This window comes from Hyaena hyaena, unplaced genomic scaffold (genome assembly GCF_003009895.1).
Source record: "Hyaena hyaena isolate Hyena2069 unplaced genomic scaffold, ASM300989v1 scaffold_2137, whole genome shotgun sequence".
In the NCBI taxonomy this organism is placed as follows: Eukaryota; Metazoa; Chordata; class Mammalia; order Carnivora; family Hyaenidae; genus Hyaena; species Hyaena hyaena.
In genome coordinates this window covers 24,282-48,794 of record NW_024082771.1, presented here as the reverse complement: position 1 = coordinate 48,794, position 24,513 = coordinate 24,282, and the positions used below count along the sequence as shown (strand labels likewise).

Below are 24,513 nucleotides of genomic sequence, written 5' to 3'. Positions count from 1 at the left end.
AGAGGGAGTAAATTCTAGGGTCGGTCCCAAGTTGAGACCCCATGTTCTTGCCCTTTCTCCTCCCTCGCCTACTTTCTAAGTGTGGTGAGCAGAGCCGAGTCTGCATCTCTTCTGCGCTGTGCTCGAGGGATCGCTGCTTGCAGCACATTGCTTCTTTCTGCTCCCTGCTCCACACACCACTGCTCCTGTTCTGCAGGGCCTGCTGTTTGCACAGAGCTTGGCCGCTCCATCCTCAGCCCTGGGGAGTGAATAGGTGTTTAGTGGGTCAGAGTATTGCAGGGGTGGGGACAAGCAGCTGAAGATGTCATCTGTCCTAAGACCAGACAACTAAACAACCATGTGGCTTGAAAGGGACCTGTTCCATGGGCTGAGATGAGGCCTGCATGCCGAGTCTTGGGCCGGGGGTTGCCTTGCTGCTTTTGTGGGTGAGGTATCCCCACCTCCACAGGTACTTCTGGAAGTTCTGCTGCTGGCCCCAGAGCTGTAGAAGCCCTGAGGTTGCTCATCTGGATAGCCTGATTCCCCCAGCAGTGTCCGCCTGGTTTGATCAGCGCTTCTGGATGGGCCCCAAAGCTCCTTGTGGAGTTGGGAGACCACCACGTCCAGAGTTCCTGGGCTCTGAGCTGTATCGCCTCCCTCCCTGACTCCTTTCTCTACTCCGATGGGGCCCAACCTCCTCTGTGTTAGAACATGGGGGGTGAAGTGGTAAGTCGTCTGTGCTCTTCTCTGTCGGCACTGATGTTAGGAGACCCAACCCAATTCCAGCCGGCCAAGGAGGAGCTTTTCAGCTGACCCTCGGGCCACAGCGAAACCCTGAGACCCACCCATGCCAGTCCTGTGCTATGCATGTGGAACTTAGGGAATCTGAAGTCTTCGCAATATGGGGTATCCACTGAGGAGCACCACACCATGCTCAATGGGCACAGGAAGGTGAGGGTGGTGAACAGTGCCAGCCGGTGAGCCCCAGTGCCTTCCTGACTTCCTTTCCTATCTCTGCAGAATGAACCAGGCCCCACTTTTAGGTCCAGAGAATAACTAATAGAACGTATTGCACAAAACGCACCTGAGAATGCCCATGACCTGGTGAGAATATCCACACACTGCTGGCGTTGTTGCAGCCTCCAGATGCAGTGTGGACTGTAGTGGTCTTGAGCCAAGGTGGAAAAGGGCATCTTTTACCAGGTGGTATGAGTGGTGGGGACCCCAGGCCTGGAGGTTTGGTCCTTGAGAACTCCTAGCACAGGAAGGGCCAGGTGAAGACTCTGAGCCACAGGGACTCTGAGTAGAGGCAGGGTCCTGGCCAACATCTCTAGGGTCCCAGATCTAATTCTGGGGAGTTCTAAGCTGTAACATTTTACTAAGCATCTGTTGCTGAGTCTCATACCATGATTCTGGAACAAAACTTCAGCAGAGGTAAACAATCCCGTTTGCTGTGTAATGTGATGGAATAGACAGGGCCTGAGCCCTGAGTAAGTAGGTTGGAGGAGTGGGGTGCTGTTCCTAAACCCCCACATTCTTTTTTTTAATTTTTAAAATGTTTTTATTTATTTTTGAGAGTGAGAGTGAGAGAAAGCATGAGCAGGGGAAGAGCAGAGAAAGGGTGACACAGAATCTGAAGCAGGCTCCAGGCTCTGAGCTGTCAGCACAGAGCTCGAGGCAGCACAGAGCTGTAGGCCCCCTACAGTAAACAGGAAGATAAAGCCCAGGGCCCATAGTATGGCGGGGGACCATTTAATGTTTCCTCCGGCTTCAACCCACGAATCGTGAGATCATGAGCAGAGGTCGGACGCTTAACCGACGGAGCCACCCAGGTGCCCCAAACCCCCACAGTCTTAATTGGCCTTAGCTCCATCTTCAGGCTTAGGAATTCCAGATTATAGCTCAAGGGCCAGAGAAAGGTCATGCCCTGCTTTTTTAGAGAAGCTGTTCTCTTAGGCTTCAAGGAAGGTGACAACAGTAAGTCTTAAGTCTCTGAACTGGGTTCAGTCCAGGGTGCCTCCACCCAGGTAAGTCCATGAGTGACAAATTCTGCCATAGTCTATCTTCTTTACTAGCTTGCCATGTGGTTGGACTGCAGAGGACCAGAGCTGGTTCCAACTGGTATGCCCAGGAAGGGATCCCAAGGGAATTCACCCAGAGCAGAAGAATGAGGCCCGGTGCAATGTCTGAACTCCACAGACTGACTTTAGCCAAAGGCCAACTCAGTGTTTTTGAAGCCCCAGAACTGGTTTTAAGTCAAGAACATATGATCGTTCCTTATTATCCATGAGTTCAAATCTGGATCCCAAGGCCCTCCATAATCTCCCTCCCTCCTCATCCAACCTCAGCCCTCGTGTGCTCTGCCACAGGCCGACCAATCTCACAAGCATGCTGACTCCTCCAACCTTCAAGGGCCAGCTCATGCTTTCCTGCCTCAGTCCCCAGAATATCTACGCACTTTTAGTCAGTACACAGTACTGTCTGTGCTCCTCTGTTCTTGTCCTTTGGACCCCATCTCCCTGTGGACAGGGGCTTTGTCTTGTTGCATCTGCTATAAGCCTTCTCTATCACAATGCAGGCAGATGACAAATTCATGCCACCTGACCGGAATCTTCAGCAAATTCTTCCTTAACAGATGCCCTGACATGCTGCCACCACGCAATGACACAAGTGGAGACAGCAGCAGAGAACAAACACAGGGACCCGGTGTTTATTATTGGAAAGGAAGAGAAAGATTGGGTGAGGTGCTGGGATAATACATTCTGGACAGAGGCAGTAGAGGTCCCTTGGCCAGAGCAAAGCACTCCTCTAAGGTGACTCTGTGGGCTACGGGCAGGTGTAACTTGGCTCGTTCCCAGCCTTGCAGACTTCCTTCCCTCTTCGTGGGCCATGACGGCCATCTGTCTGTCTATGTGTTCCCCAGCTGGTCTGTAACCTGCCCTGGCTGTGGCTGCTACCTGGAGGTGGCCTGGGTAGTGCTGGGGCTGGGGCATAGCAGGACTGGCCCCGCGGATGTCAGACTTTGAGTCAGGGACTCGTCCAGCTTGCGGGTCTCAGCTTCCAGAACAGTGGCCTCAGGGGTCTGGGCCACGGCCAGAAGTGAGTGGGAGAGGCTGTGGTGCAGGCCTGCCAGCTCCCGGCTTGTCTGCACCGAGCGGGCAATGTAGTCCTGCCTCTGCTTCCGCTCCAAGGCCAGCTGGGCACGCAGCAGGGCCACCTGGGAGGGCAGGAAAACCGAGAGGAAAAGAGTAATTAGGCGCCTTGAGGCTGCCCCACACCTTCCTGCTCTACTCCTGTGGCTCAGGATCAGCGCATTTGAATCAACTACCACACACAGATCTCAGGATCAAGCTTTAGTGTTTAGGGAACGGCCCCTGGGAATCACAGAAAATCCAATGATTCTCAATCTGGGCTGCACAGGAGGCTCAAATAGAGACCTTAAAAACAACAGCAACAACAAAACTACTCAACAACTTTTTTGAGGGGTCATTTACATGTAATAAAATGCACAGATTTTAAGTGTAAATTTTGACGAGTTTCATAACGTACATACCCACGTATAACCACTCTCCTGATCAAGATACAGAATATTTTAATCACTGCAGGAAGTTCTACTGTGCCCCTTTGGAAGCTTTTAAGAAATACTCTGACTTAATTAGACTGCAGTGAGGCTGGGACGTCAGTATTTTTTTCAAAGCTCCCCAGGTGGTTCTAATGTGCAGCCAGGGATGAGAATCCCTGATTAATTAACCCTTCCATTTCTCTGATGAATACACTGAGACTACCAGCACGTGGTTACTGGGAGCTCAGGGCGGGTCTAGGACTAGGGTGAGGCAGAGAGGCTCCTGGGGTGCAAAATTTAAGGGATTCCAGGTTGATAGGAGCACCTCCTTAAATTCTCCACCCAAGTGCTTCCCTTGCCTTACCTAGTCCAGGCCCCGTCTCAGGACGGCTTTCTATGGATTCAGAGTGATAGCTAAGTCTAGCTGTGGAGTCAGGCTCTGGCAGTAGTGACTATTAATTCCTGGAAGTAATTAATGGCTCAGACATAAAAATTCCACAGTCCTTATTACTCCTTGAAAGACAGGGTGAACCTTTAGGTGAGGCCTAAGAGGCAAGAAGGCACTCGATGCTGGTGTCCCTGAGCGTGGTGGCTTACGCTGAGGTCCATGGGTCTTGGCACTAGTGCCAGGCTACTCTGCCTGGTGTGCCGGCAACAGTTCTACCTGCAAAGGTGCATTTGGGGGCCCAGGAGGCCAGGGTGCTTCTGTCTGCTTTTGTCTTTCCTCCTAGAACCTTCTGTGTGCCCCTCAGCCCTCTTCCTTCTCCTTTCCCTTCCTAAGGAGGAACCTGGAGGCCTGCGGCATGCTTCCTTCCCCACTCCTGCCCTAAGCAGATGGGAGGTTGAGTCAGGACTGGGCTCTTGCCTCCCACACAGACTGAAGTTCTGCGAGGGAGGAACATTTCCCTTCTCCCTGCTGGAGGTGCACAGAGGGTCCAGCGCACAGCAGACACTAACGCCTTGCGGCCTGTCTGCAACAGAGGGAAAGGGGGCTTAGAAAGCTGACCCTTCCAGAACATACCTCTTTCTGCAGTTCAGCCATGTGCTTGGAGTCTGAGGTGCCCTTCTGATCTCCTCTGCCATCCTATGGAAGACAAATGCCACTCCTGTTGGAAAAGGCCTTTCCACCCTGAGGGTTCTGTAGGCAGCCTCAGTCAGCTCGTCCCAGGCCCCGGGGGCCAAGGCAAGGGCTATGGGCCAAAAGTGCCTGAACCCAGACTGGACTCCATGGGGCACCATGACCCTAGGGCAAGGAAGCCCAGGAAGGCCCAAGCCAGCCTAACGGAAGCCCATGGAGACCTGATGCTGAACATCCAGAAGGCTCGAACGGCACTGGCTTCTTTGAGTCACCTTTTCATGCATCTGGTTTGTGCTAGCTCTGGGCCATGAGCTAGGGGTGCAGAAAGGAAGACAAGGTGCCTGTCTTTGAGAAGGTTTCATAAAGGGAGGGAGACAGAGAGCCTGGGGGATGTTCAGCCACCAGAAGCAGTCTCTCTGCGACAGGCTGCAGTGCTGTTGACTGATGGGCATAACTCAGCTAGAAGAGTGCTGGTTTGGGGAATCTTCCCCCAACTCCTTACCTGAAAAAGGGAGTCTAGTCCCAAGAAATACCATGGACCCTAATCTTGTAAATTCATTAGTACAAGGGAGAAAGCCCCACAAAACTACTATCAAGCTTCCAAAGCACAGCAGGGTCTGGCCAGCATCACCCAACACCCACATGCCAGGGATTCTGACCAGAAGCTCGAGGAACCCCACTCCTGGGTAAGCCTGAGGCTCTGGTCTGGAAGCAGGTAAGTTACACATCAGTGAAGGCTTTCGGAGTTCCTGGGAATGCAAGGCTGCCAGCCATGACCCCATCCCCACCCACTGAGGACGGGCCTCCTTCCTGGGGACACACTGAGCTGGGCTAGGCTGGCTGGAACCCAGCCGGGAGGGGTTCTCTGATCAGCTAACGTGGGCATCTCCTCCTCAGAGGGAAGCCTGGGGTATGCACTGCAGGGGGCTGTTTCTGACCCTCCGGAGGCTGCAGTCAGTAAAAAAGAAGCAAACCTGCTGTGTGGCTTCACTGACCTCCAGGACGCCCATCCGCGATGCACGCATGGAGTCCCTCTTCAGCTTCCTGCGCTCTCGTTCCACCTGCCGAGATGCCAGTGTGAAGTCAGGGCTTGTCTCGGCTCTGGGGCTGGAGCAGAACTGTCTCTCTCTCTCTCTCTCTCTCTCTCACTTTTTAAAGTAAGCTCTCTGCCCAAAGTGGAGACCAATTTAGGGCTTGAACTCATGATCCTGAGATCATGACCTGAGCTGAGATCAAGAGTCAGACACCTAGGGCCCCTGGGGGTGGCTCAGTGGGTTGAGTGTCCAACTTTGGCTCAGGTCATGATCTCATGGTTCATGAGTTTGAGCCTTGCTTCGGGCTCACTGCTGTCAGTGCAGGGCACCCCCCTCCCCGCCCGTCCCCTACTCGTGCTCTCTCTAAAAAACAAAACAAAACAAAACAAAACAAAACAACAGAGTGAGACACTTAACTGAGTCACCCAGGTGCCCCAGAACTGCCTTTTTTGAGAGAAAGCTGGTGTGAGTGTGAGAACAGGGACAGCAACCACGAGAAGCTAAGCTCCTGGGTTGAGGAGAGCTCATACCAGGGCAGCCCTGAGAGCAGAGTGTGCTGCTGGGGCAGAGGAGGTAGAGCCGGCCTCTCAGGCTTTCAGAGCAGGCTTAGCAAACATCTTCTGTAGTGTTTTGGTTTTGCGAGCCATTAGATCTCTGTCACAACTATTCAACTCCACTACTGTGGAGTTCCGATGAAACCTTCTTCTCAGCAGTGGGCAGCAGGCTGAATGTGGCCTTTATGTTAGAGTCTACTACTTGGCTCTGGGGGCCACAGAAGTGGAAATGTCTGCTCCCCAGACCCCAGGGATGGGAGAAACACATGCCTGCTCCAAGGTGGCCCGCAGTTGGACATTGTGGTGCTGCAGTCGGCTCCGGTCAATCTCCAGCTGTGCCACTGCTTGCTGGAGGTGTTCCAGCCTTTGTCCCCACAGCTGCTTCTCCTCCATCCCAGGACTGGGCTCAGCTTCCACTCTGGAGACCTGCAGGAGAGACCTGTGACTGTCACCTGGGCAGCCCCGTAGACAGATGGGGAACAGAGAGCGGGTAAAGGGACCAATCTGACAGGTCTGAGCTTCAGGGACTCAATTTCCAAAGGAGGGGGGACAAGCCCCCGTAAAGGGGCTTCCTCCTGGCCATCTCTTCCCACCCGGCTCCCAGCTCACCTCTTCCAGCAGTACACCTACCTCTTCTCTGGGCCCCCGTTCTGCTCTGCTGGTCGAGCTGGGGCTGAGGAGCCGCTCCTTCTCCAGAGCCTGCCTGGTGAGCTCCAACTCATCCTGGGGTATCAAGATGTGGAGCAAATCACACCATGGCAACCTCATAACCAGAACCACTCTACCTTTCATCCTCATGAAAGCAGGTTAATTTTCTCATCAGGTTATAGTCTTATTGTTGCTGGAGGCTCTGAGCTGTTCTAGTGCAGAATCTTTATTTTACAGATGGACAAAGCAAAGAAGTAGAGAGTGGGTCTCTTCAAGGATACTCCTAGGTGAGCTAGGACTAAAACCTGGCTCATTTGAGATCTCCCAGAAGCTAAGCAACAACTTGGAGCACTGAGGTGTTGTAGAAACTAGAGCATGGACTCAGTAGAGCTGGGCGTTATGTCACCACTTACTGGCTATGTGACTTACGTTAAGATATGAGCACTCTCCAAAACCCAGTTTCCTCATTTGTAAAATGACTACATGCTCCGCAAATCATAGACTGAGCTTTTGGCACTAAATCCCTCTTGATAAATGGGGACCCCAGTGCTAGATATTTTCTAGATGCCATATGTCACATAAATGATAACGATCAAGAAGAGAGACAGGTAAGGGGCACCTGGGTGGCTCAGTCGGTGAAACATCTGACTTCAGCTCAGGTCATGATCTCACGGTTTGTGAGTTTGAGCCCCACATCGGGCTGTGCTGACAGCTCAGAGCCTGGAGCCTGCTTTGGATTCTGTGTCTCCCTCTCTCTCCTTCCCTCCCCTGCTCACACACTCTCTCTCTGTTTCTCTCACATATAAATAAATGTTAAAAAAATTTTTTTTTAAAGAAGAGAGACAGGTAAGAGGAAATGAATGTACGTGTGTGGGTGGAAGTTGCCTGGGAGACAGGAAGAGCTTAGCAGTAAACAGGTAGCATTCTAGAGTCAGACTCCTTAGATCTAGTTCTGCCACTGACTGGCCATATGACAAGTTGCTTAGCCTCTCTGAACTATAAACTGAAGCTAACAATTCCTACTTCTCAGAGTTGTTGTGGAAGGAAGTGAGAGTGACAGTGTCCGGCATGGAAAATGCTAAAATAAAAAAATGGTAGCATTGAAATGAATGGCTGCACCTAAGAGACGTTCTTTTATTAAAAAAAAATTTTTTTTGATTTATTTATTTTTGAGAGAGAGAGAGAGAATGTGAGCAGGGGAGGGTCAGAGAGAGATATAGAATCTGAAGCAGGCTCTAGGCTCTGAGCTAGCTGTTAGCACAGAGCCTGATGCAGGGCTTGAACCCACAAACCGTGAGATCATGACCTGAGCTGAAGTCGGATACTTAACTGACTGAGCCACCCAGGCATCCCTCCAAGAGATGTTCTTGAGTGTTGTAGTGGGTTGCAGGGGGAGCCTGACCTGAGCTACAATTCTGCTCAGTGACTGTCCTGCTCAGCTAAGCACCTTACTTTTTCTGTGCGTTTAAGAATAAGCCTAGAGGGGCGCCTGGGTGGCTTAGTTGGTTAAGCGTCCGACTTTCGCTTGGGTCATGATCTCGCGGTTCGTGGGTTCGAGCCCCGTGTCGGGCTCTGTGCTGACTGCCAGCTCAGAGCCTGAAGCCTGTTTCAGAGTCTGTGACTCCCTCTCTCTCTGACCCTCCCCTGCTCACGCTGTCTCTCTTTCTCTCTCTCTCCTAGAAATAAATAAAACATTAAAAAAAAAAATTAAAAAAAAAAAAAAAAAGAATAAGCCTAGAAATAGGAAAGGAATTCTACATGGTGAAAGCTTCCTTCCTATGCACTGTGTATTCTCATTTCATACTCAAGACGGCCCTACAGGGCTGGTTACTGTCATTCCCTATTTAATCAAAGAGAAAACCATGAGTTAGAGAAGTGAAAACACTTACCGAGGATCACACAGCCTATAAACTGTAAGACTGTATTGCAAACCCAGGAACTTGACTCCAAAGTTCACAAATGTATCCCTTTCTCTGCATACTGCTTCCAAAGGCAAGTCCCTGCAGGGCTGTGTGTCTGAGATGATGGGGTTCTCTGGGGCTCAGCCCCGATCAAGACACCAGGATGTAGAGTCAATTTCCCGGGAAAAATGGGCTGGGTTGCTCTTGGCAAAAGAGAATGCCTCTCTATGACCAGGTCAACCTTGTTCTCCTGATTGCCTACTCTGTACAAGGCCTCGTGCTCAGTGCTGGGGGTGTAAAGGGGACTAAGACATGGCCCCTGACCTTGAGGTTGAATGCTGTACCCTAAGGTCCACTTCCCTTCTCACTCAACATTCCACCTAGACTAGTGCATTTATCCCTAACTGCGGAGGACCCTGAGTCTTTCTCTGGTCTCATCCTTCAATCTCAGATGACTTTACAGACATGTCCACTGGATATCACCCCATACATGTCCCAAGGCACCTCACTCATTGCCATTCCACAGCGTTCCTGAAACCTGCCTCTGAGCAGAGACCTGGGGGTTTGGTTTCCTTCTGCCCACTCTTCACTCCCCTGTCCCTGAGTCCATTGCCAGAAGTCCTATGAGCCCATAGGTCCAACCCCATGTCACCATCCAGCCTCCTCGTTGGTCTCCTTAGATCTACTGTTGCTCCACATGGCAGCCTGAGAGATTTTCCGAACTGTACATCAGATTGTGTCACACACACTCACACACACACACACACACACACACACACACACACCCTCACCCGCCCCAAACGCTTCATCCACATCCCACTGGTCACCCAGGTCCTTAACCTAACTTATAAGCCCAGAACAATGGGGCCCCTGCCATCTTGTCTTCTGTTGCCAACTGTCCCTCTGCGTCCCAGTCAGCCTAAAGTCCCTGCACAGATACTCCGCACTCTCCTTCCTCTTTCTTCTTCCCCAGAAAGCTCCTCCCCTCACCTATGCTTGGCTAATACCTTATTGGTCCCTTCAGATCTAATTTTAAACCCCACTTTTACTGGGAAGCCTTTCAGGATTTACCATTAGGAAAAGCTGAGTGTCCCTCTAGTGTGCTCACAGCACACTAAACTTCCCCAATGAGGCACTAAATATAACTAGACACTGCATTCTAATTTCTTATCCCCTAGACTCCATGAGGGCAGGAACTGTGGTGTCTTATTCTCTCCATATCCCCCCCAGACCAGCACAATAATCTGGATTCCACTTAGCTCTCTCACACTCTGAGGTGCCACAAGCCCAGGGTCCCAGGCAGCCCCTGTGGGCTCAGCCAGACGGGCCGTTACTGCCATGGAGGGACTCACCTGCAACCTCTGGCGTTCTGAGTCCCGCTCCAGAACAGAGGCTTGTAGGAGTACGGCCACCTCCTTCAGATCGCTGATGCTAGCCTTGCTCTGCGCCAGGGACAGCGCCAAATCCTGGGCCTTCTCCCTCCACTCAATCTCCCTGGCCTCTGTCTGCCTCAGGGCTGCCTGAAGTCGCTCCAGCTCCTGCTGCAGCCGGGGCCCTAAAGCATCAAATTCTGTCGAGGGCTCCTCTGGTGGGAAGGCTGTGTGGCTGTGGAGTGAGTCCTCCAGAGTCTTCCTTTGCTGGGCCTCCCTCAGTCCCAGGATCTCCTCTTCCTTTTGGGCTAGAGTCAGCTGCAACTCCCTTAGGTGTTCCCGGAGGCCCCTTATCTCTTCCTCTTCTCCCTCCCGCCCTGCACCTTGCTTCCCTTGATCTTCTCGGTCCCTCTGGGCCAGAGACTGCTCTAGCAGCTGCCCCTGTCTCGTCTGATGGCTCAGCTCGTCATCCTTCTGGGCAAGTGCCCGCTGGAGCTGCTGCACAGCCTCCTGATGTTGGAGATCCCGGTCCCGGATCTCCCCTTCCCGCCTTCTCAGGGCCTCCTCCAGCTGCCGGGCTTGTGCCTGGCAGGAGTCCAGGGCAGCCTGCAAGGTGGCAGTGCTGGCCTCCAGGCTGCGGCTCAATTCTGCCTGCCCAAGGAGACGCTGCTCCTTCTCCTGCAGGGCAGCCTGAGCCTCGCTGAGGGCCTCCTGCAGGGCCTCAGCCCGGACCCGGGCCATCTCCTCCTGGTGCCGGGAGGACCGGCCATCTGCTTGCAGGGCCTGTAGCTCCCGGTCCTGGTCCTGGAGCTTGGCCTCTGCCTGCAGCAGGCTGCCCTGCAGGCCCCTGAGCTCTGCCTCGTGCTCCTGCGCACGCTCGGCGCACTGTTGCCGGAGGGCCAGCAGAGCTTCCTCCTGTTCCCGAGACTCAGCCCGTAGGTCCCCCAGCACCTCCTCCAGGGCCTGCACCCTCTGTCCCTCCACCGCCAGCTCTTCCTGGAGCCTTTGCACATGCTCCTTCTGGTCCTCAAGCTCCCCCTGGCGCTCTTTCAGTAGCGCGTGGGCCTGCTCCAGGGCTCTCTGCAGCGTGCTTGCTTTTTCCTTCATGTGCTCCTCCTGTCCCCGCGCCTGCTGCTGCTGCTGCCGCAGGGCCTCGAGCTCCTGGTCCCTCTGAGCCAGGGCTCTCTGGGCCTCTTCCAGGTGACCCTGAAGGGACTGCTCTTTCAGCTGCCCCTGCTCCCTGGCTTCCTGCAGGTGCTGCTGCAGGACCACGATCTCCTGCTCTCGCTGGGTCAGGAGGAGGCTGGTCTCACCCACTTTCCTGTGTAGGCCCTGGAGCTGTTGCTCCAGATGGCCCTTGTGCTCCTTCAGCTCCTGGATACGTTCCTGCTGGCATTCCACCTCCTTCTCCTTGTCACGCAGGATCAGCTTCATGTGCTCTAGGCTCCCGCGCTGGGCTTTACTCTGGCCCTTGCCTTCCTCTGCCCGTTCCTGCATCAGCGGCCGCTGGGAGGCCAGCTCCCGGCCCCGCTCTCTCAATGACAGTTTGATCTGCCCCAGGTCCTCCTCTAGGATCTTGGCCTGCAGTGTCCTCTGATTCTCTAGGACCTGAATCCTCTCCCTCTGTAGCACCATGTCTTGGTCCCTCCTCTCGAGGTCCTGAGTCAGGTGCTCCTTCTGCCTCTGCAGCTCCTCGATCTGTTCTCGCTGGCACTGCAGCTCCTGGTCCTTGTCCTGGAGCTCTCTGGCCAGAAGGGCGCTGCGACTCTCCAGCTCGTGGATCTGGCTGCCCTGTGCCTGCAGCTCCTGGCTCCTTTCCTCCAGGTCCAGCGTAAGGTGGGTCAGAGCCAGCCTCTGCACTTCCCTCTGGTCCTCCAGCTCCTCGATTGCCTTTTGCTGGCACTCCATTTTGTGGTGGTTTTCTTCTAGTTCCAGCGCCAGGCATTCCAGAGTAACCAGCTGCTTCTTCAGATCCTGAATCTGTTCCTTCTGGCACTCGATCACCTGGGCCTTCTTCTCAAGTTCGAGAAGCTGATGCTCCAAGATGCTCCTCTGTGTCTCTCGATCTTTTTCCAGCTCTCTGATCTGCTCCCTCTGCACAGCCAGCTTCTGCTCCCGCTCCTGGACGGCCATGGGCAGATGCTCTAAAACAGACCTGCAATTCTCCAGCTCCTGGATCTGTTCTTGCTGCACGTCCACCTCTTGGTTCCTCTTCTTCAGGTCCAGAGATAGCACTTCCAAGGCAGCCTTTTGCATTTCCCGTTGTTTCTCCAGTTCCTGGATATTTCCCCGCAAAGTCTCCACCTCCCCTTCTCTTTCAGACAGGGTCTGGGCCAGGATGGCTAAATTCTCCTGCAGAGCCTTGCCATGGGCCACCTTCAGCTCACCCTGCTCCTGCAGAGCCTGGGCTCGTTCACGCTCCGTCTCCGCTTCCTCGCTCTTGAGTTTCAGGGCCGAGCGAGTGCTTCTCAAGTCCTCCTCCAGGGCCCCAGCAGCACTGGCCTGAGCCCTGGCTTCTGCCACAGATGCTTGAAGCCTTTCCACCTGGGCCGTCAGGTTCTCCTTGGCTGCTTGAAGTAACTCTCGCTCATTCTAGAACACAAGATGCAAAACCACTTTAGACGACACTTCCCTGATGCTCTCACGCCCGCACAGGCCCTTCCTCACCTTACCCCTGCAGCACCAGCACTGTCAAGGTGTGACAAAGAGAACTGCATTCCCCTTAAGCTGATACTGTAAATGATCATCCCTACCACATTTCAGGGCTCTGCGAGGCCCAGAGGAGAAAACCAGAGGCAAATGAGCCATTCTAGACTCTGGTCCTTTGGGGCAAGGGACAAAATTTTCAACCTCAATTCAGAATAACTTATTGGAGGAGGATTCATCAGGGCCTTAATAATGACATTCAAGGCCATGGAGACAGTCAGGGAAACGGAGACCCTTGCTGAAGGAAGCTGGGCACTACATATGGATGAGGTATGACCACTGGCCAAGGTGGGTCTGGAGCTACAGCCTGCCCCCCCCGGACTATTCTAGAAGATATTCCCTCCCCCATACCAGTGTCGCTTCACCTGGGCCTCTATTCCCTGTAGCTCTGTTTGCCGTAGACGACTCTGTAATGATGCCACAGTCTCATGCAGTTCTGTCAGCTCAGATTCGAGGGAGTTCTGTTTTCCTTCCCACTTGGATTTCTCTTTGGGAAGATGGGAGGAGGTAGAGCGAGGCCCATGGTTGAAGGTGGAGGAAAGGAGGGATATAGGGGCAGATGGAGGGGGAGAAGGCCAAGAAGGAGAGAGTTACATCCAGTTTCATAGAGACATCACCCATCTGCCAGCTGCTCCTGGTGATCTAGGCTCTCTGCTGCTTCCAGACTCACATCTGGGTCTGCTACCCAGTGCGAGTACTTGCTTGACTGCCCTCCCAATACACTTCATCCTGACCACGCACAGCTCTCCACCCCTGGAATCCCGACTGGGTGGATGGAGCCCAATGACGTTGGCAGTCCTTGCTAGTCTCCAGTTCTATGGTTTGCAGAGATTGCTAGAAACCAGACTTGCTCTGCTGGCTGCCCCCCATTTCTGTACAAGACACCAGAACCCAGCTCTATGTGTGTGGCTTTCAGAAAGCCCTTTGGGACACTTTCAAGACCTACACCCCCTCCCTAAGTTGTCCTCTTCTCTTCTACAATGGAGCCTTGGCCCTCAAGACTCTCCCTCTCCTTTCCTTACCAAGTAGCCCCACCCTTTCCAGCCCTTGGCTGTGGCAGGGGTATGTTCTCCCCAGGTCCCCCCACTTTGCTGTCTCTCAAACAAGCCCATAATCCGTCTGCCGTCAAAGGTTAATAATTTTGAGGACATAATTGGAAATAACAAAAATAAATAACGTGGAGAAATGATAAAAGATACATAATTTTATAATGTTCTCATAGCCCTGGCCCTAGGTTGCCAATATTTTAACCTGCAGACAGAGAAAGCGGAAGACTAGCCAAGAACTTCTCTGAGTTCATCCAATCTGTTCCCCTGAATCCCTTCTTCCAGGATGGCCCTCAAAGGCCAAGCAAAGCAGAAAGCTAGTTCACAGGGGTCATCACCTCTCTGGAAATGTCTCTAGGTATCTTTTCTCATGCTTGTTAGTGACCAGTGAAGAGCAGCTGCCCCTTCTGCGCTTCTGGCCTTTCCTTTCTCTTCCCTCCAAACCTCTCTGCCTGCCTTGAGCTTCTCACCTTCCTGGTTCTGGGAGAGCTTTCTCTGCAGTTTCTGTAATTCTGTGCAGACCTGACTTTTCTCTGCCTCTGTATCGGTGAGACGCTGTTCCAGCTTCTGGGCCTGCTCCCTCAGATCATCCTGGGAAAGAAAGGGTGAGGCTGACCCCCAAGCTCCTCTTCTTCCACAAAGCTATCCCAGCCCTGGACCCAAGCTCTCCCCTCTCCTTCATCTCAGCCCTTGTGGGGTCTGCCACTGTGGATCTACTACTCCCAGATCGTTCCCCAGAGTGATGACAGGCTCTGCTCCAACTGACTGGAGCCTAGAATCACCATCTGACCCCGTGTGTGCCTTTTGAAATGCAACTTGCTGATGCTTTAGCCTGGGGTTCCCTCCCCTCTCCCCAAACTCCTACTTCAAAGCTCAGCTCAAATGTCACTTCTTCCCTCCCTGTGACCCCCTCCAAACCGGAATGAATCGTCCCTTCCTCCCATTATCATCATTTGTATCTGTTATTGATCTGATCAATTCTATCAGTTCTGCTTATGTTAGAATGCAGTTTGCTTTCTCAACCTCCTTGAGGGTGGAGATCTGGTCTTTCTCCTTTCTGTACCATCAGCTCACAGTGGCTGGCGTATAGGTGGAATTCAGTTTTTATTAAATGATAGGGTCAACGATGGGTGGAATTTATGGGACTTTTAATTCAGTCTTAGGCCTACAGTGGTCCTATAGATGGCAACCTCAATTTCAGCAGTCCCTAATTTGCTGGGTTTTTCTTGGACATCTTGGCACCAAGAATAAATAACTCATGGCTGAGAGGAAAATAATATAAACAATATCCCTCATCTGTGCAGGCTTTTCAAGCTCACAGAACCCGCTCAAATCCTTCACTCACTTAATCCTCACACCTGTAGGGGCAGACATGATTTGGTTCAGTTAGCTAGTGAAGCCCAGGTCTAGGAAGCCACATTTGGTGCTTGTGCTTGCCAGGCAGTAAGTGATGGAGGTGGGACTCATCCCAACTTGATCTTGGGAATAAAACAAGTCAAATCGAGTCCTTTTCTGGGGAGGGAAGAGTTCAAGGAAGGAAAGCAGAGAATCGTACCCGAGCCTGCTGGGTCTTCCACAGGTCTTGGTGAAGCTTGTGGAGGGCAGATGCCACCGCCTCAGCCGACAGAGCTGTCAGGAGGGGCCCTCTCTTAAAGAGAATCCTGGCTCCATTCTGGTCTGAAAAAAATGAGGAAACACCTCCTGACTTGGTGGCACTATGAAGGGTAACAGCCAAACCTCCCCAGACACAGCCTTGGCCTTCCCCTGGATCCCTCCTTTCCCCTAAAGAACCCCTTCTGAGCAGTTTATTTATCATGCATTTTTTTTAAGTTTATTTATTTTGAGAAAGAGAGAGGGAGAGAGAGACAGAGAGAGAAAGAGAGAGAGAGAGCGAGCACGAGCAGGCAGGGGGGAGGGGCAGAGAGAGAGGGAGAGAGAATTCCAAAGAGGTTCCCTGCTATTAGCACAGAGCACCATGTGGTGCTCGATCCCACTAACTGGCACTCGATCCCACTAACAATGAGACCATGACCTAACTCAAAGTCAAGAGTCAGATGCTTAACCAACTCAGACACCCAGGCAACCCCATCATCCACTTTCTGCATTCCTATGTTCCAGGAGCTATGGTAGGCACTAGATAATGCTAGCTATCATTTGTTAAGTAAGCATTTAGTAAATGGCTATTTTACTATGTAATCTCATTAATTCCTTAGAAAAATCCCCAGAAGTAAGTACCTTTAACATCCTCATTTTATTTTACTTTATTAAGTCTATTTATTTTGAGAGCTAGAGAGTGTGAGTGGGAGGGGGCAGAAAGAGAGGGAGAGAGAATCTCAAGCAGGCCCTAGGTGATCTCACGAGCCATGAGATCATGACCAGAGCCGAAATCAAGAGTCAGATGCTCAACCAACTGAGCCACCCAGGTGCCCCTATCCTCATTTTAATGTTTATTTATTTTTGAGAGAGAGGAAGACAGAGTGTGAGTGGGGGAGGGGCAGAGAGAGAGGGAGACACAGAATCCGAAGTAGACTCCAGGCTCCAAGCTGTCAGCACAGAGCCCAACGCGGGCTTGAACCCACGAATTGTAAGATCATGACCTGAGCCGAACTCGGACACTTAACCAACTGAGTCACCCAGGTGCCGTGACCTCATCCTCATTTTAAGGTTTAAAGAAAATCAAGCCCAGAGGATAGGCTACTTTACACATCTACCAAATGGCAGAGCGGGGATTTAAACTCTGATTGAATTACTGGAGTCTGTGGCCTTAGCCGTGCTGCAATATCGCCTAAGGAGCCACATGCCCCTTCCTTATCCCCGGGGAGCACAGACCTGAGTTCGTGGGTGGCCTTACCTGGCTCTGGGCCCCAGAAGGAAGCAGAGTCCCCCCCGCCATGCAGCTCAGGCCTGTTCTCACAAGCAGACCCCAGGACCTGCTGCAGGACAGAACAGAGGCTGGCCAACTGGGCCTGCGCCTGTTGCCCAGGCTGCTGCTCTGCCGCCACGGCCGCCAGCTGGTTCTCTGTGCTGCGCAGCCGGAGCTGGACTTGGGCTGCCTTGGCTTCCAGGGCCCGCAAGGAAGCTCGCAGCTGCTGCTCAGTCACTTGGGATGCCTCCAGCTCCTCTAGCAGTTGTGCTTCCTGGGCCAGAAAGTCAGCCTCCTTTTCCTTCACCTCCTGCTTTAGTAATTCCACCTGCCAGGAAAGAAGTGTTGTCCCTCCGAGTAGGGAGTGGATACCCTCTCGTCAGACTCTCCCCAGCCTGACCCCACTCAATCCCTATGCATGCCTTGATCGGGGCCAGGAGGCCCAGCTCTCCAGCAGGTCCGGAGGGCTCTGGAATGAGTGTCACCCTCCATCTGACCTGCATGTCCACCTACTGACTCCTGACCCATGGGCCTGAGCGACGCAAGTGGGCTGTGGCCCTGGTTCACCTGGCGGTGATGCCAGATCCCTGCTGTGATCAGAGGTCTGCCTGAAATCCTGACACTGAGACTAATAAAGACCAGTCACAGTAATAACGGCTGCCATTTATAGAGTGCCTACTGTGTTCCTGACACTCTATACATTCCTACAATGGTTAAGAATTATTCTTGTTTTGTGGCTGAAGACACTGAGGCTCACACAACCTGGAAGCAGTAGAGCTGGGAGCCAAAACCAGCACCAATGACCAGACCTGGTCCTTCTCTTCCCTGGTCTACTGTCCAGCTCTTCCTGGCTCACTCTCCCTGTCCTAGTTCTGGCTTTCCTCTGCACCCGAGGTCTGGCGTCCTGCAGTGCGCAGACTGAGTCCCAAAGTGTTCTTGCTGCTGCCTACCTGATCTGCGTAATAACCTGTCCCACTGCTATGTCTTGCCGAGCTGACCAAGTGTGCTTAGACATGGCCATGCTTGAACCAGGCCTATGGGAGGTCTGCTCCTTTAGGCAACACGTTCTGGGCTGTCAGATTCCTCGCAGGGGCCATTCTCAACTCCGGGTCAGGTCCCCAAGCCCCCACCCTGCCCAGTTCTGACCGGCCTCTCCTACCAGGGTGGCTAAAGTCCCAGCACCCCCTGTAATACGGAAAAAGAGAATGGCCCTCTTTATGAGAGGATCCTGAGCAGCCGCCCTCTCTATGTCGGGAGCAGCCTTCACCAAGGAACAGGGCCCATCACCAGCGTGGGAAGTACCTGGGCGCTGAGCTCTTTCTGCCCTCCCTGGGCCTCCTGCAAGTCCTGGCGCAGGGAGCTCAGCTCTTGCTGTCGAACAGAGTCCGCTTCTTGTAAAACAAGGAGTTTCTGTTCCTTTTCCACCAGCGACTGAATCAGGCTAAAGAGAGGTCAGAGGTCTAAGGTCATTCTCTCAGGGAATGAAGAACTGACTGCGCTAAACACAGCATTCATAATTAGAGATAAAAACTAGTAATAATCACAGTATAACAATAAAAGCTAGCATTTATTGAGCACTAACTGAGTGCTCCTATGTACTTCACTCATATGATACCTGCCTTCAGGTCAACAGTTTATTCTTCTCTGGCAGATTCCGAAAATACCTACACAATACCTCAAATTCAACCTCAAATTCTGCCCATCCCCTCTGCCCCTCCCACCGATGTCCAATCTATGGTGACATATAATGGGAGTCCAACTCCCTTAGCGTCCCTTGAGTCCCTCCTTCTTCCTCGTCTCCACTACCGTACCCAGGTGCAGCCTTAGTATCTCTCACCCAGACAATTGCACCCACCTCTTTAACTGTCTTGCTGCCTATAATTTCATCAACAAGAAGATCTGCTCCTTTTCAAATACCTACATCACTGAAACACATTGCACTTCACCTGAATGGCTGAATCTCACTGCTGCTGTGGGTGTTGTTGTTGTTGTTGTTGTTGTTTTGCCATCACTACCCCTTCTGATACGTCATAAACTGGATCATGCTGAAATCTGTTTAAAGCCCTCCAGTGGTTTACTACTAAACCTAAAATAAACCGCAAACTCCTGTCTGTGGCCCACAAATCCTGAACGACACAAACTTTCCAGATCAAGCACCCTCTCCTCATTCACCGGGCTCTAGTCATACAGTCCTTTCAGAGTCCCCAACCAAATACCCTGAGTTCTGATCCACCTCTGGGTCGTTGTGAGATTTCTATGTCTGCCATAGAGCTTTCCCATCCCTTTGCATGACTGGCTTCAGTTCAACTTCAGTGATCAGTTTTGTTTTGTGTTTTTTTTTTGAGAGAGAGAGAGCATGAGCGAGCATGTGCACACAGTGCGAGCAGGGAAGGGGCAAGGGGAGAGAGAGAGAGAGAGAGAGAGAGAGAGAGAATCCTAAGCAGGCTCCACACCCAGTACAGAGCCTGACATGGGGCTTGACCTCACAACTCATGAGATCATGATCTGAGCTGAAATCAAGAGTCAGATGCCCAATCGACTGAGCTATCCAGGTGGTCCTTGTGATCAGTTTTTTATTTTTTTATGTTTTTATTTATTTCTGAGAGAGAGGGAGAAAGAGAGAGAGGCGAGCGAGCAGGGGAGGGTCAGAGAGAGAGGGAGATATAGAATCTGAAGCAGGCTCCAGGCTCTGAGCTGTCTGCACAGAGCTCGATGAGGGGCTCAAACTCACGAACCGTGAGATCATGAAGTTGAACTGAAGTCGGGCACTTAACTGACTGAGCCACCCAGGTGCCTTCTGGAGGTTGCATTTAAACTGATCACCAAGAGGGCTCAGTCAGTTAAGCATCCGACTTTGGCTCAGGTCATGATCTCCTGGTTCGTGAGTTTGAGCCCCGTGTCGGGCTCTGTGCTGACAGCTAGCTCAGAGCCTGGAGTCTGTTTTCAGATTCTGTCCCCACTCTCTCTGTCCGTCCCCTGCTCACGCTGTCTCTCTCTCTTTCTCACTCTCAAAAATAAATAAAACGTTAACATAAATAAATAAATAAATGCAACCTCTGGGGCACCTCGGTGGCTCAGTCAGTTAAATATCTGACTCTTGGTTTTGGCTCAGGTCATGATCTCACAGTTTCATGAGTTCAAGCCCCACCTCGGGCTCTGTGCCGATAGCACAAAGCCTGCTTGGGATTCTTTCCCTCTCTTTCTGCTCCTCCCTTGCTCATGCTGTCTCTGTCTCTCTCAAAAGTAAATCAATAAATTTAAAAAACAAAATTAAAGGCAACCTCCTTGAGGAAGGCCTTCCCTTCCCTAAAATCTTATCTAAAGTATGTATCCTCAACCCCCATTTCTACTGCAGCATCTTATTTCTTCCCTCCATCCTATGTAACATAATCTGCAATGATTTATCTGGGGGATTATTTTATTGATGTCTTCCCCACAAAACTGTAAATTCTACAGGGGCAGGGACCATGCTGTCTTGCTTATCACTGCATCCACTCCCGCCCCTGCCCTGGCACAGCGCCTGGTATTCACATAAGCATTTATATACTAAATGGATGAAGTATAAGCTTTGAAGACAAGAACCACATCGTCTCCACATGGTGACCTGTACAGTCCAGGGCTGGAGACATGAGAGGCTAGGTTCCCTGAGCAAAGAACTGTCCACCTCAACGTGACCATAGCAGTGAGACAAGCTAAAGCCCACTCCACGGCCCGTCGAGCCTACCTGGCTTTCTCGCTTTCCAGCTCCTTCTGGATTCGGCTATTCTCCTGGGCCTCTCTCAGCTTCTCCTCAACTTCCTGCTCCACCAGCCTCTGGGATTCATCCCTGGAAACCAGCTGAGACTTCAAGTCCTCCACCTGGGAAGATAAGGACATGAGGACCACTGGTGGGGGGCCAGTGGGAGGAGGCTTCTCACCTCAGGCTCTGGGGTCCTTCAAGGTTTAGCACAGTCACTGGCCCATGTCCAATGCTCCAGAGCCTCCCCTAACCCTTACACACTATTCTTACCACCCCTCCCCCAGTACCGTTCAGCCTCACCCTCATCCCCGAGCCCCACATCTGCTGTGTAAAGGCAGGCACAAGTAGAAACCTTGCCTGACTATAACTAACCAAAGGCAAAGTGATGGGCAAGTGGATGGCGACTGTATTTTAAAAAGATAAACAACACCAGCTGATACAGGATTCTGAGAAGGAAAAGCAATCAGAGTAGAAATAGCAACCTGGTATAAAACATACTGGATCTCTGGGGAGGGTGGGAAGAATGAAGGACACTAGAGAGAACCTAAGTTCTGTGGTCGCCACAGGGAGAGGGGACTATGCTGGAGCTCTGAGGGCACGTGCTCAGCTCTCAGCACCCTTCTGTTTTCCACTCCTTCCCAAGCTCGGGCAGCAGGGCCAGGGCTCCCCTTTCCTAGTGGAGACATGGGAGAGGCTGGCTACGCTGGGGAAGGGCTGCGGGGCGGGGAGAGAGGAGGGGCACCTGCTCCTGCAGGCCCGTCTTGGCCTGCAGCAGGGCGCCGCACTCTTCCCGGAGGCCAGCAAGGTCGTCCCTGTCCTGCTGGGCTGCCTGCTCGAGCCCCCGCCGAGCCTCCCGGAGCTGGGTCTGCAGCATCTCGGTGGTCTCCTGCAAAAGGAGAAGAGCACGGTGAGCAGAGGGAAGCTCCCACTGGGGCCTGCGTCTTGAGACCTGTGTCATATTAACACCCGCTTTTCAACTGGTGAAGCTGAGGCAGGGCGCAGCAATCTACGCTGTTTCCACGATGCCACCTCAGCCCTCACCTCCTATTCCCTCTCCTCCCTCACAAAGCCTGCTGGCTCCCCCAGGCTTTCTTGGTCGGGGCCCCTCAGTTGGTAGCAGTCCCTCACCCAGACCAATGCAGTGGCCTCCTGTTGCAAAGCGCGCGCGCACACACACACACACACTTCTCCACTCAGCAGCTGAAGTATTTTTTAAGATACATGTAATAAATCACGTCCTACTCTTCTTTTTAAATACAATCCAAGAGTTTCCCACTGCCCTTAGAACAAATTCCAAGCTCTACATAGCTGACCAAGGGCTCCTGCCCACCTCTCCACTCGCCCCGGAGCCTGTCGTGCTGGAGCCACAGGGCCTCCTTTCTGCCCTGGCCTTCCCCGAGCCCTTTTCTGTCTGTGCCGCAGCCCTTATGGTGGCTATTTCCTCTGCCTAAACAGTTCTCCAAATAGCTGGGTTCTCTCTCTTTTTTTTTTAAGGACTTTACTGAGATATAGGTCACATACCATACAATTCACCCATTTAAGCATAAAATTCAATGGTTATTTCATATATTCACAGAGTTGTACAATTATCACCACAATCCATTTTAGAACATTTTTATCATCCCAGAAAGCAAGCCTGTACCCTCCCTAACCCCATCCCTACTCCCAAAGACCCATCTACTCTCTGACTCTATAGACTTGCTTATCCTGGACGCTTCCTACAAATGGAATCATACATTGTGAGGCCTCTTGTGACTGGCTTCTTACAGTCAGCATAATGCTCTCAGGATTCATCCTTACTGTTGCACATTGTTAGCTCTTTCTAACCTTTATGTCTTAGCTCAAATGTTGGTTTCTCAGTGAACCCCTCCCCTGACTACCTTGTGCAAAGTGGCCTCCTCTGACTCACTCTCAATGATTTCACCCTATCCATTTCCTTTACAGCACTTATCACATTCTGTAATTATCTCATTTATTTTGTGTCTGCTCATTTTCATCCGCTCTACCACTAGACTGCGAGCTCTTTTAGGGCAGGGACCATGTCTGTCATTTCACTGCTGTGCTGCACCTTTACATTTGTCATGTGACAGCACCTAGCCCAGGACCTGGTACAAAGAAGCAACAGAGAACTGGTCGATATTGAAGGGGCACATCAACGCTGCCTTTCCTCCCTGCCCAGGACCACCTTCCATACCTGCTCCTTTATCTTCTGAACCTTCATGTCCTGCCTCAGCCGTTCCAGTTGTTGGCTGGCTTCTGCCAGCTCCTTCTGCGTCTGCAGCAGTGTCTCCAGGAGGGACACCCTCTCCTTCTCGGTTTCGAGCTGCATCTGTGGACAGGCAGGAGGGCAAGGGCTTGCTGCATCAGGGGTAACCATGCTCGCCCACTAGGCCACAGACACAGTCTAGCTGCTCAAGGGTCTTCTAGCAAATGGAGTGGGGGCTGAGGGCCAAAGAAGGTCTGGACCCACTGGTTAAGAACCAGGAAGTGCAAAGATTGTCACTGGTTTGTAAGCTGACAGGATGTGGTGAACACCAGCCCTCCTTCAGGAAGTGTGACACGCTGTCGGCCCCACAGCTAACGGTGCCAGTCGCCCCTTCTCCCTAAGCAGTAAAGTGGGCAGGTACGTCTCTTCTGGAAGCCCCCTGCAGCAGCGCTCCTGGGAGTGGAAAAGGAAGTGGTCAGAGGCACGGGGATTGCAGCTCCCGTCTCCCCAGCTTCCCACCTGGCAGAGGGCGTTCTCTGCCTCCGCTCGCTCTTCCTCCCTCTGTGTGCGGATGGCCTCCGTTTGTGCTCGCTGTTCCGTCAGCCTCATTTCCAGCTCCATTTTCTCCCTCTCTAGGCTCTCCAGAGCCTTGCCCAGTTCCTGCTGGTGCCGGGAGTGCTCCTTCTCCTGGTCGTGTGAAGGGCACGCTGTTAGAACCCAGTGGGTAGGGACAGGGGGCAGAAGGAGGGCTGGGGCAGAGAAGGTCTCAGCTGGGTGTCCGTGGTACCTTCCTCTGCCTGTCTCCCCATCGATAAAGTAAGGTTGCTAACTCTTGGCTTATCTGTCTCACCAAATTTTATGAAAATCAAATAAGAGTTATAAAAAAGTCAAATGATACAATACACAAGAAAGTACTTTCTAAAGTGCAATTGTCCCTAATATAAGCTCCAGGTACGTTATTTTAAAACAACCACACCACTTATGGTTGACGGTTATAACAATGAACTGAGGTGGCAGACTGGTTCTCTGCTGCCCGCTCTGCCCCGCTCAGGATGGCAGACGTAGCCTCACCAAAAGTCAGGCCGAGTCTAGCTAGGATTCTCCTGTTAAACAAGAGCAAGAGGACAGGGCATCCTGGTCCTCCCGGAGGTTGGCCAGTGACCAGAGCCTTCCCCAATCCCCCAGACTAACCCGGCACCCTCTCTTAGCTTCTCAGGATAGTTGGTGAAGGGCTCTGGAGCCAGCCTGCCTGGGTTACAGTATTTATTTAATCCAATACCACTAGTGTGAGTGACCTGGGTTAATTTCAGTCTCATCTCTGTGCCTCAGTTTCCTCGTCTATAAAAATGGGCATAACATCATATGTGCATAATGTACTAATTTTGTTCTCTCAACTGATTATGTGCCTCTAGAAACTGGGATCGGTCCTCACTTGCCTCTTTGTCACAAAACAAAGCATTCCCTATATACAGTTGGTATTTAATAAATGTTTACTCAGACACACACAAAAAAATGGGCATAACAATTTGGGTTGCTTTAAGGACTGAGATGAGTCACATACAGCAGGTTAGACAGTGCTTGGTACCTGGAAAGCACTCTGTATTTAACACCTATCATTGTTAGCATCAAGAGAGAAGTTCCCTGTACCTTTCCTTTAAAATATTTATAAGCTCTCAGGGTACCTGGCTGGCTCAGTTGGTAGAGCATGCAACTCTCAATCTCAGGGTCATGAGTTCAAGCCCCACATTGGGCATGCAGCTACATCCATACATACATCCATACATCCATATATACATAAACACATAAATAAAATAAAAATATTTACAT

The 24,513-nt window shown here is 52.0% G+C and overlaps 1 protein-coding gene across 2 annotated transcripts in view; it reads right to left on the bottom strand.

Annotated features, from left to right (window-relative positions):
• Positions 1–2,662: 2,662 nt before the first annotated feature.
• Positions 2,663–24,513, bottom strand: part of LOC120227275 (centrosome-associated protein CEP250-like) — a 43,768-nt gene continuing 21,917 nt past the window's right edge. The window contains exons 18-32 of one of the 2 annotated variants that reach the window (XM_039225416.1): positions 23,206–23,373; positions 22,675–22,809; positions 21,223–21,366; positions 20,466–20,599; positions 18,044–18,182; positions 16,730–17,069; positions 15,434–15,555; positions 14,349–14,469; positions 13,198–13,319; positions 10,109–12,718; positions 6,838–6,930; positions 6,478–6,633; positions 5,615–5,680; positions 4,563–4,625; positions 2,663–3,196 (exon numbers count right to left, since the gene is read on the bottom strand). In XM_039225416.1, coding sequence (XP_039081347.1) covers positions 2,933–3,196; positions 4,563–4,625; positions 5,615–5,680; positions 6,478–6,633; positions 6,838–6,930; positions 10,109–12,718; positions 13,198–13,319; positions 14,349–14,469; positions 15,434–15,555; positions 16,730–17,069; positions 18,044–18,182; positions 20,466–20,599; positions 21,223–21,366; positions 22,675–22,809; positions 23,206–23,373 — 4,677 coding nt within the window. In that variant the 3' untranslated portion in view covers positions 2,663–2,932. Of the gene's footprint in view, positions 3,197–4,562; positions 4,626–5,614; positions 5,681–6,477; positions 6,647–6,837; positions 6,931–10,108; positions 12,719–13,197; positions 13,320–14,348; positions 14,470–15,433; positions 15,556–16,729; positions 17,070–18,043; positions 18,183–20,465; positions 20,600–21,222; positions 21,367–22,674; positions 22,810–23,205; positions 23,374–24,513 lie in introns of those variants that run through there. The other variant, XM_039225417.1, reaches the window with a different exon arrangement.